The sequence below is a fragment of the Phodopus roborovskii genome, unplaced genomic scaffold (genome assembly GCF_943737965.1).
Source record: "Phodopus roborovskii unplaced genomic scaffold, PHOROB, whole genome shotgun sequence".
Taxonomy (NCBI): domain Eukaryota; kingdom Metazoa; phylum Chordata; class Mammalia; order Rodentia; family Cricetidae; genus Phodopus; species Phodopus roborovskii.
This window is the reverse complement of record NW_026125577.1, coordinates 2,032,486-2,044,929: the sequence shown is the minus strand read 5'-3', so window position 1 is coordinate 2,044,929 and position 12,444 is coordinate 2,032,486. Positions and strand designations below refer to the sequence as shown.

General features: G+C 36.9%; 1 protein-coding gene across 2 annotated transcripts in view; it reads right to left on the bottom strand.

Annotated features, from left to right (window-relative positions):
* Nucleotides 1-12,444, bottom strand: part of Strn (striatin) — an 84,210-nt gene that overhangs the window by 17,250 nt on the left and 54,516 nt on the right. Inside the window, exons 7-11 of one of the 2 annotated variants that reach the window (XM_051177896.1) lie at nucleotides 11,786-11,921; nucleotides 7,003-7,113; nucleotides 4,736-4,822; nucleotides 4,130-4,273; nucleotides 1,951-2,087 (exon numbers count right to left, since the gene is read on the bottom strand). In XM_051177896.1, coding sequence (XP_051033853.1) covers nucleotides 1,951-2,087; nucleotides 4,130-4,273; nucleotides 4,736-4,822; nucleotides 7,003-7,113; nucleotides 11,786-11,921 — 615 coding nt within the window. The remainder of the gene's footprint in view (nucleotides 1-1,950; nucleotides 2,088-4,129; nucleotides 4,274-4,735; nucleotides 4,823-7,002; nucleotides 7,114-11,785; nucleotides 11,922-12,444) is intronic. The other variant, XM_051177897.1, reaches the window with a different exon arrangement.

Below are 12,444 nucleotides of genomic sequence, written 5' to 3'. Positions count from 1 at the left end.
ACCCAAGTTGCTTTTGATCATGGTGCTTCATCTCAGTAATAGAAACCTTAAGACAGTTTGCCAATTTAAAATACAACCACTTTTTTTTCACATTTTGAGACTTTTAATTCTTTCTTCACTGAGATGGAAACAAGATTTATAAACCTGAAATAGAAAATGTTAAAATGGCCATGACACACCTGCAATCCCAGAGCTTGGGAGGCTAAGGAAAAGATTTAGAATCCAGAGTAAGCCAACACAACCCCCCAACCCCTGCCTGCATTTCTCTTTACATGTGCACTCAGACTGTGAACACTAGATGCCATGAAGATATCATGCAGAGGACCATAAATGAACCACAACCTGCCAACAACTTTGACAGAGCTTGGTCTTCTCCAAGTCAAGTCCTCAAGTGAGAACAGAGCCAGTGCCAGTACAAAACAGCCAAAGACAGTCTGTACAGTGCAGATTCTGGATGTAGAGAGATTAAAAGATAAGTTTTCTTTTCTATTTCTCTTTTATTAAAAATAGTTTTTTTTCCAGATGGGAGCAGATGAGATTTATAACTAACCATTGGGCCAACCTCCAAGAGTTTAATTAAAAGTGAAAGAAGAGTGATAATATGAATAAGGAGTCAAGATCATGATGGGGAAACCCACAGAATCAGCTGACCAGAGCTAGTAAAAGATCACTGACTCTGCACCATGAACTAGGGAACCAGCATAGGACTGAACTAGGACCCTTGAATGGGGGTGACAATGGTGTGGCTTTGGCAGTATATGATCCCACTGGCACTGGGATCAAGATCTAACTCTAATGCATAAACTGACTTTGTGGAGCCCACTCTCTAGGGAGAGATACCTTGTTCAGCCTAGACATTGGGGGAAGGGGGTACCTTGGTTCTGCCTTGACAAGGTGATAGGAAAGACTTAATTGACATCCTAAGGGAAACCTTACCCTCTCTGAGGAGAGGATGGAAGGTGAGATGGGGGAAGAAGGGGAAAGTGGGAGGAGAGGAGAGAGGGGGAACTGGAATTGGAATATAAAAAATAGATTTTCTTAAATGCAATATATTCTGATTACAGTTTCTCTCCCCCACCCTGTTCCCCCCAGAACCTCCATACCTCCCTCCCCATCTGAAATCTCTACCCTATCTCTCTCATTAGAAAACAAAAATTTAAATAACAATAATAATAAGAAGATAAGGTAAAATGAGTGGGGTAGGACAAAACAGTAAAAAGAACCAAAAGAAAGCATAATAAACATATACAGAGAGACACACATTTGCTCGCACAGAAATACCACAAAACTGGAAATCATAATACATATTCACAAAGAACCTGCAAGATTTAAAAATCTCTGACTAAGGACTAATTATGAGATAACGAACCTCCCAAAATGTATACTTTTTAACAATATACCAGTAGATTACTGTACAGTTAGTAAAACATACAAGTACCTTTGGAAATTAGGTGAACATATAACATTGATTTTTCTTGGGGGGTGGGGGGTGATATGCATCAGCTACTGAATAAAGTCTTCATGGTTTAGGCAGAGAGGACAAAAGTATGTGATGGGAAATGTGCTTCTAGTCACTACAGCCTAGGTAATTTGGACATCCTGTATTGTAGGGGTAAGCAGTACAGACGTAAAGATATAGCTGTGAAGAAAAGCCAGCTGCCCAGGGGAGCCCACATTGGGAAATGAACTACTAAAGAGGCAGGACAAATGCTACTGTAAGAAAGACAGCAATTTACTGAAGGCGCCTAAACAAAAACACAGCTCACACTTTGCAATGGGAAAAAAAAAATCTCTAACTTTAATTTTTATGTCTAACTTTGTAAAGTTTGAAATTAAAACTAAACCAAGATCCATACCCATGAAAAGTTTTTACCTCTGCCACCCTTTTCTAAACCTTAACTGCTACTTTTCAGACACAGTAATGGCACAGAAAAGAAAACTGCTACTTACATCATATGCCAGCGAGTCTGCTTCATTGGCCACTGTAAGGCCTGCTAACTCTCCAAGCCCCAGTTCGCTCTCAAGGGCTTCATCTGCAGCCATGATAAATGACTTCCCAGAGGAAGGAGGAAATGTCAGGGCTTCCACTGGGGGAGAGAAAGCCCATGTTACACACCTCAACACTTCACAACCAGTCCCACTTCTTTCATTAGGAACATGTACACTTCTGTTGCTCTGTTTTTGTTTTTGGAACCTAGGCTAGCCCAGCATGAAGGCACTTTTCTAAGTGCTGGGATTATAAGCCCCAGGGGCTATATGCCTACCTTACATTAGTGTTAGGCAATTTTGTACACAGTGGAATTCCAAGAGCAGAAAAATCTTAATGACAGCTTTTCACGTATTATCCTGCTAATAGCATCATCTAATTAGAAAACTAAAGCAGAAACAAATCTAATAACTTACCATTACAGAGAAAACAGTATGACTAAAAGTAAATTTCCCCTCTATTTGATATTTCATTCTAATTACTCCAATAACATTTATCAATTATGAAGTATATTAACAAGTGGTTCTTGCTATATGTTGAACACTATTGCTCCCACTGAAAATAAAACTGAGACGGGTGGTGGTGATAGACAGCACACACCTTTAATCCCGGCACTCAGGAGGCAGAGGCAGGAGGATCTCTGGGAGTTCCAGGACAGCCTCCAAAGCTACAGAGAAACCCTGTCTCAAAACACAAACAAACAAGAAAGATAAAACTGATCAATTCTATAACATTTCAGAATGCAAACTGTACAATGTGCCTATTTGAGAAAACTAATGTACACTGTTAGAAATCAGAATTACCTCTGAGAGTGAGACAAGTGGCCAGTGGTTAAAGAGGCCATACAGGCTGCTACCTACACCTTGGTAATGCTCTGCCTCTTGATCTGGGGGTGATAGCATAAATAGTCAGTGGCTAATTCTGATGTGTGATGATTTCATGAGCTGTACCCACTTGTGCACGTTTTATTTCCTTTAAAGATGTTTCAGAACTTTAATAGCTGCCGACTGTGCTCTGAGATGGCGCTTCCCTGTGGAATCAACTTGAACATTCCTACTTTATAACTTGAACACAGCACTTCAATCCTTTCAACAAGTATCACTGAAGAGCCAGGAAAGCAAAACGCTAATTAGGATTTCATGAAAGACACTATACCAAAAAGACACCAGGGGTTGCTTCATTGATTAGAAATATTTAAGTTGAATTTAACAATTAAACAAAGAAGTGAGTTAATTATATCCAGTACATAGCAGACTACAGTTAGTCATGATTAAAAACAGGTACTTGCTGAACTGAACACATTAAATAATAGTTGTTTGCTTTTAAAAACAGTATTTTTATTTTAAATATAAACTAAAATATATAGCATTAAAGCTGAGCTTGAAAATTATCAATATATGACTTTATGTTACACATAAAACGAAATAGAATTATTCTACATGATGGCTGTAACTATGTTAAAAAAATATATGCAATGGATAAAGACTTTTGACAGGCAACAAGGAAACATGAGAACAGGTAGCTTTCCCTCCATTTTGCTGTTGCTTTGAGATAGGGTCTCACTATGCCACCCTTGGCTGGTCTGGAACTTGCTCTGTAGACAGGCTGGCCTCTACCTCTGAGTGCTAGGACTTTTTTTTTTGTTGTTGTTGTTTGTTTGTCTCTCCCCCCCCCCCCGAGACAGGGTTTCTCTGGATTGCTTTGGAGCCTGTCCTGGAACTAGCTCTTGTAAACCAGGCTGGACTAGAACTCAAAGAAACCCACTTGCCTCTGCCTCCTGAGTATTGGGATTAAAGGCATGCACCACCAACACTAAGATTAAAGCATGTATCACCATGTCTGGTGCCCTGTCATTTTTAAAATCAATGATAAATTAAGTATGCTAACTTTCACAGTGAACATTTAGTACCAATTTTTTTAGACTCAATTTTCTCAATATTGGAACTGAGTAAGCTTGTTACCACTCTTATCAATGGAGCTATGGTATATTATAAATCAGAAACTCAGAGTGATTCTTAAATTTATGCCCCTTCCCCAAATCACAGATGAAGCTGGAGTCGACTCCACTGACTGAAGAAAGCTGTGTGTTCGAGCTGGGTGCTCTCTAAGGCGCCTATGGCAGCCACAGGTCTAGGTGCTCACCTTCATCTGCTCTCCTGATCTCCTGTTCAGGGAGCCTGGAGCTGCTGGGTCTGGAAGGAGAGCCAACAGATGGCTGTAATGAGGGAAGTTCATCAACATCTCTCAAATTAGCAAGCATGTCTTGTAGTTTTGACCTATTGGGCCCTAGTCAAAAAGGGGAAGGGCAGAGGAGAAAAAAACAAAAGAGAAAACAGAATGACTTATTTCATAAAAATTGTACAATAAACTTTTTCACATCTGCCAACATTCACCTTTAAAATATCCTACTAGATTGATCAATAAGGAGTAGTTATTTTTGAAGTTTTCAAATTTTAAGTTTATTATTTCTGGAAAAGAATGATATTTAAATATATATTTTGTAAATTAAGTTAATGGAATCACTACATGAAAAATAATGCCATGTCCAATATGTATCATTAAAAATCATATTCATCTAAATGAAACCAATGACTATTGGTCTAAATGAAGACAATCACAGATCATAACCAAATGAAAACTCAACTGAACAGTAACATCCCTGCTTGCTTAAACTAAGTTACAGGCACTGCCTTACATCCTGCAGCTATGGAACCCAAAGTGAAGTCTCGTGCCCTGTTGGCCACTTACCTGGGCTTTGACTCTTCATTCTCCCACATCCCTGTTTTGACTGTTTTATATAGGATAGAGGCTGAAACAGATCTTCGGTAGTTTTTCCTGTTACAAGTTTAATTAAGAATGGGAAAATCTTACCCATAGTCCGTTATGGTATTTCCTATACCAGCAAAGAATACAACTATTTCTAAGCAATTTTAACTACTACCTAGAAAATTTAAGATGTGACTGGACTACACAATCTGACTGGATATACTTACAGTAGACCAATTAAAAACAATTGTAGGTAACAGCTCAATTAAAAAGTATATTTTGGTAGCTTATAAATTAATGTTTCTTATACTAATTCAAAGTTTTACTTAATTTTCCTCTTTATCATAGGTCTTCACTTGTCCTCACATTACTGTTTTAACAAAATAACAAGTGAAAATAATAAATAAAATGTGCTAACCTTAGTCTACACCCCTTATCTTCAGTGCAAGCCACAGAGTTAACACTTCTTCACTTAAAAAGCCCATGCGCTATATATTTAAATATAATATCAACCCCCAGGTGCAGGGAACCCAATTTTTCTGTTAGTAGGAATAATATTCCAGTCAAATGGTGCAGGTTTAGATCTGAAAGGCTAAATTCTAACCACAATGTAAGAGTAGATGAGTTCCACAGAAGTCTTGGCTACCTTTCTAATGAAAAGATCTTTACATTCCAAAATACTCATTTTAATATCATAATGTCCCAAAGAAATATATTGACACTAATTTAATCTGGAAATAATTCTAATGTATGATATACAAATTTTTCTCAACATCTTAGTTTAACTGGCTTAGACATGGTCCTAAAAGCCATAGCAATTCATATGTCAATATATATTTTAAGTTTAAAGTTTTTAGCATATTTGAATAAAGAGATTAAACAGTTTTATTTTAAAGTTAATCTTTCTTGTTCTGATTTTACCTATTTTGAGATAACAATAAATGATCTCATCTCTCAGTAACTGTTAAAACTGTGCTAACATCTATAATGAATATAGACTTTTCATTTAATTAAGAATTTAAAAATTCTAAAATTTTAAATACGTATTTAACTATTTTAACAATAACTACCAGATTATAAAACAATGTCTGCCAGAAATGAATGGTCTTGATATATTTTACCATAATTAAAAAGCAACAAGGGAATACTTTCAGTCTTTTGTAATTTATAACCCACTTCTCACTAAATTTAGCTTTTAATCTTATTTTGTACTATTTTCACTCAAAGGATAAAATTCCTGTTGCCATGGAAGGGAAAAGCCATGTTTAGCATGTCAATGAGTAGAAGCACAAGATGCTTTGTTTTGTCGTTTGAGATGTCTCTTGTAGCCTAGGACTGATGGTCTCTAGTTCCTTAAATAGCTGTCTCTAGTTCCTTAAATAGCTAAATAAGACCTTGAAACTCCTGGTCCTCCTGTCTCTACCTGCAGAGTGCTGGGATTACAGATATGTGTCACCATGCCCAGTTTACCACATTCCAGTGATGAGGCCAAGGCTTTGTTCATGCATTCCACCAACTGAGCTTCATACCCAGTCCCTAAAAAGCTATTGAATATTGTTTTTATCAAGGTTTTGACAGGATTTATTTTACCATTTTGCATACTTAATTAGATCTAACAATAAGCTTTTCATTTGCATGATGAGTTATATGATCCACAGGGCTACAAATTTAATTTTGGCCTCTGTTTCTGATGTAGCATATGTTTTATTGAAAAAGAAGAAAAAAGGTAATTGGTAATACTGCTATTAATTAGGCTGGCCAAAATATTTATATTAGAAAACAGATCCATTTAAATTATATGTGTGGCTGTGTGCCCTGTACAGCATATAGAGAGTAGAGCAAATGAATTTCATGTTGTGAATACACAGACTATTCAGGGGTAGAAATTAACTTCTTTTTATCTCATAATCTGAGTGTCAGCAAATCAAGTTTAAATAATATTTATGAATTCCACTGTAAATAAACATCCTTGTGACTGAGCACACTGACTTTCAAAAGTCAACTCATCTTTATGTTATGAGGTTTTACATTTTTGTTAAAATTCCATATTCATATATGGTTTTTATTTAATTCATAGTCATGGCTGCCACTTAATTTCAACCCCTGAGAGATGGTGAAAAGGAAAGTGGTCAGAAGCAGAAATGAAAGAGTAAGTAGTTTTAGGAAAACATTGGGGGGGGGGGGGGAAAAACTTGGAAGATGTAAAGATGCAGAATTTGTAGCTTATAGACACAATGTTTTTCACTTACTCTTCACTCCTTTCTTCCCCTTTCTCTCCTTTTTGTATTGCTCCTTCAGTTTGGTAATTACTCCCTGGTCCACATTCCAGGCTTCAGGCACCAGACACTGATCTTCCTTTTCTAAACAAAGTAAAACAAACAGTCTTTGTTCAGTGAAATATCAAACACTCTGATAGACACAATGATTTTCTTTAGAGTATCACTCACCAAAAAAACGCTATTTTTATATTCAAATAGGTGGCATACAAAATGTAACACCTAACAAAGGTCAATTCAATTTCCTAATTGATAAAATATTTCCCTTGAAAAAGACAGAAAAATAAACCTAGATTTAAGTCCAAGCATGTTATAATCATTTTCAATATTCATATCATATGTAATCAGTGATAGATTATTATTAAAAGACTACACAAAATCATCTTAAATGGTCTTTTCAAGAGTTTTAAACAGGCCACTGCGGGCAGGAAAGCAAATTAACCATCATCAGAGAAGCTTCCTCCTGCAGCAGCTGGGAACAAATACAGAGATCCATAGTCAGACAATATGCTGAGAGTGAGAGGCCTAAAAACATGTAGCCTTAAATGGGATTTCTCCATCAAAACCCTCCCCTCAAAGCTCATGGAACCCTGCTGAAGATGAGATAGAGTGCAAGAACCAGAGGAGATGGAGGGCACCAAGAAAACAAGGCCCTCTAAATCAACATGATCAAAGCTCACATGAACTCACAGAGACTGAGGCAGCATACACAGGGCCTGCCTTGGTCTCCACTGGGTCCACATATATTCTGGATTCCAGTGTAGTGTTTTTATGGGACTCTGGAGTATGTAAATGATCATTATGCCTTCTTTTGGGCTCTTTTCCTCTGTTTCTCTTGTCCAACTCAGATGTGTTAGTTTTGTTTTATATCTTAATATAATGTTTAATGTCTTAATAAAATATTATTAAATCTCTTTTTAAAAGATAATTATCAAAAGCAAAAAAGAGAGAAAGAGATGAGGTTTATGCTTTGGGAAGGTGCTACTGATTTACTAACAATGCTAGATCGACCAGTGAGTATCAGAGACAGTACATGGAAAGTACCTGATCAATATATTTTTTGAATTAACACTGGAATTATCTGAAATAAGAATAAACAGAAATCTATTTTTAAAGTAATTTAAGTTTTAGTCCAGTTTAAAAACGTGTCTGCTGGATCTCTGATTATACCATCTATCAGTAGTAGGAATAGTCTAGTCTTCCAGTAGAACTAACCAATTTACAAACAAACAAACAAACAAACAAACAAAAAACCGCTAACTTTGTGGGGGCCAGAGCGACGGCTCAATGATCAAGAGCACTGGCTGCTTTTCCAGAAGTCCTGAATTCAACTCCCAACACCCACATAGTGGCTCACAACCACCTCTGGTGAAATCTAATGTCCTTTTCTGGCATAAAGATATGCATGCAAACAGAGCACTCATGTGCATAAAATAAATAAATCTTTTTTTAAAATGCCAATTTTTACCAAGTCTTTCAAAAATTCTATTGTGTGTTCCTGTCCCCATCCTGAGAGACACAGCACCCATGTGGTAGTAAGATGACAAATTGCAGGAGTAGGTTCTTTCCTTCTACTATGTAGGTTCAAAGGCTCAAACTTGGGCTGTCAAGTTTGGAAGCAAGCACTTTTACTTACTAAGCCATCCTGGTAGCATTAAAGACATAATAAAGTGGCTGCTCTTAAACCTTGGAATAATTTTATCTTTTAAAGGGAGAAAAAAAATCACCCTTTTATACTCTCCAGGCACTCATAATAACAGCACTCACTATTGTAGTCTTAGCTATCCTGGAATTCTCTATATGCTTCAGGCTGGCCTTGAACTCATAGAAATCCACCTGCGTCTGCCTCCCCAAGTTCTAGGATTAAAACTGTATACCATCATGCCTGGTATAATTTTATTTTTTAAAAATGAATAAATCAAGGCCAGGGACTGGAGCAATGGCTCAAAGAGGTTTAAGAGCACTGACTGCTCTTACAGAGGACCCAGGCTTGATTTTAAGCACCACAGGGGTAGATCACAACTATCTGTAACTCCAGGGGATCAGACGCCCTCTTCTCACTTCCTCAGGCACCAGGCATGCATATGGTACACAAATGCACATGCAGGCAAAACATTCATACAGATAAAATAACTCTAAAGACAAAATTCAAGGCCCAGCTCCTAGCAAACAATCTATCAACTGAGAGCTTCTACTCACACTCATTAACAGATCTAGTACAAGATCACACTGAATTAAAATGTACATATACTGGTGTACAGCAAGTAACACTGGACTATGGCTCTTTGGCTGGAGAGAAGAGTGCTATACAAGAAAACACAGCTGTCCTTTGCAGAAAAGCCAGTAACAAGTATGCCTGCAACAAGACTAGCAATGAAAGACAGTCTCCTATCTGCACCGACACAGAATCTTTCAACAGAAGACTTCACCTGGGCAATGCCAGTCACCCTGGCAGAGCAGAAGTGCTAGCTCAGCTCCTGCACTTGGAAGTTACCACCTAAAATATGTAAGGAACTAGAAATAAGCTCAGGCACAGGGGTAGAAGAGAGGCCTTCTGCACTTTCTCCTTGGTTTTCAAACTTGGTGTGTTGAAAAAACAAGTCTTCAAACACCATATAGTATACCTTATTGTAGTTACCTGAAATCATTCTAGATTTTGCTTTGAAAAAAAAAAAAAAAAAAGGCGGGGGTGGGGGTGGGGAGTCAAGGAGGACCAGCACCAGTCTCTGACAGTGTCCCTAAAGGTAAGATCCTAAAGGTAACTATACAAGTAGAAAAAACATCTAATAAATTATCACTGCCAACATTCCTACTGCATGAGCATAGTAGTATTTACTTGTTCTGGGGCAAATCTTGCCAATAAGATTTAGAAGCATTTTCACTGAGGCCAAAGGACTGAAAAGACACTAGGGTTAGATGTACAACAGTTCTCTCTACTCCCAGGTTCCAACAAAAAAAGTAGGATCCTACAGCAGTGATTTGCTTGGCACTCCAACAGGACCTCTAACAAGACAGTGGGTTTGATTAGGTGGTGATGGGGTTTTGGGAGAGGGGTGTAGGGTTTACCCTGAATACAAAGAATTTGTCAGGCACCTATATACCAGGATACACAGTGTGTAGAGAAATCTCTTTCTTTGCCTTTAAAGTGATTATTAGCAATTTTCATTGTACATACAGAGTTTCTGACAGGAAAAAAAAGCTATAAGACAGGGATTTTATTAAAAAAATATTATTATTAAAAAATATTAGGAAATCTGTCCCCTGAACTTACCCAAAAGAGCTTTCCCAGTCACTAACATGATCAAACAAGTGTGAAGAAAGAAAAATTTTAATATAAGTCAAGAATCTTAATTTTTTCTTTTTAGCTTTAGAATTATTTCATTTCTTTTCTTCAAAGAAAAAGTATTTTTAAAAATTCAAGGACAAGTTACTGGGGAAAAGGATTTCTATTTTTGTTTCCACAGAAAATGAAAAGATGTGGATTCCTTCCAGACTAATGTGGTTTGATCAAGCCTGAAACAGAGTACCAGGTGATCCTACATGCAAAACAGCTGGACAAAGCAGCCTTACAGACTACAGCCAGGATTTCTGCATCTTTTTAGAATCCCCCATGACAGCGCCCCTTACCAGCAGGAAGTAGTTTGGAAAGAACAACACCCAAATTCCCAAATATTGTCTATAAATATTTGTTTTCATTTAAATGGACTTGGTTATATAAAATAAATAAATAAATAATTAAAAAAAATTAGGGCTTAAATTAGTATTTCTAACATTTGTAGCCAAAAGGTAAAATAAAATTTTGCTAGATATAAGTAATACCATGTTGTAGGATTGTAGTCTGGGTTCCAGCTCCTGAATCTACTGGATTAATACTTAAAGTAGCTGTCTGAACAAAAGCTAGTGGAAAGCTCATAATGTGGTACAGCTAATCTGAATGGCACTCAACAAATCTATAAAATAATATTTGTGCCATGTTTATAGAAACCTTGACCTTTATGAACAAAATATTTAAAAGTACTTCAAACAAAAAATCATTGGTTCATGTTTTAGGAACACTAAGACGACGCTTTTCCAGAAGTACACTTAAAATAGTATTACGATAGCTGACATTACATTCTCTTGATAAGTACTTGCAAATATTAGAACCTCCCTTCTTTTCTTTCTCTCTTTTACACACATATACACACACCTGACAGAGTGCTCACTTTTGAAGGATTTATCATAATTCTTTAAAGTACTACAATAATCTGTCACAGAAGTTCCCGTCAAATATTTGTTAGTGCTTGTTAGAAGTTTCAGATATTTAGAGTGATTTAAAGCAATCAGAACAAAACCCCTCAAACTATGCCTGCATAATCTATAAAGACCCAAAGAAGCATAGAAACTATAATTTTCTAACATAATTTGTTTAACATAGAAGATGTAAGACACAAGAAAACTAATTCCTCTATTACATCCTCATTCTCAGGTTTCCCCAAAATCTAGATTAGCAGGTTCTACTTGTCTGAGCAGAAAGCAAAATAGCCCATGTTTTATTTCAAATTCCTTTCATGCTGTATTCCTCATACACTAAAGAAGGAGGAGAAAGAAGAGTAGGCACTAGTTACACTATCTTCCTTACAGGTAACCACACAACCCAGACACTCCCGATGTGTAGCATTTCAGATTCTAGTGTTTCCAAGACATAGCCCTCCTGGTAGAACACTAAGTTCTGGCATTCACTCAGATCTCTGGCTGATCCAGTCTGCTTCCTTACCCCAGTCGGTTCCATCCCCTGCACTTCTAGATTCACTGTCTCCATCCTCTGATGTGGCCAGAAAGTCAAACTCCTTCAGCGCTTCCTTTGTGTCTCGATCTTCACTGCTATCAGGTAATGCTTTTTTCCGAACAATCTAAGCAAAGGAGAGAAAACATGTCAAACTAAAACATTTAACTTAAATAAGAGACAGTATCCCCTCATAATTGAGTAAGCAAAGCAACCGTTTCCTTCACAAAGTATGCATTTCCTTCACAATGTATACATTTTCTGTATTAAAAAAAAACTGCAGGGCCAGGTGTTGGTGGAGCACACCTTTGACACCAGCACTCAGGAGGCAGAGGCAAGCGGATCCCTGAGTTCGAGGCCAGCCTGGTCTACAGAGCTAGTTACAGAACAGTCTTCAAAGCAATACAGAGAAACCGTCTTGAAAAACAAAACAAAAAAACCTGCAATAGCTAACTCAGTGAAAACCACATCGTATTTTTTTAGAAACAAACATACATCTTAAAGCAGTAATTTAAATTTTGTTCAAAGGTATGAAAGCTTACTTAAACTTATATATATATATATATACACACATATATATGTATATATATATATAGCTATAGATCTCAATGAATAAGCAAAATTTGTTCTTAAATTTACACAGATTACAT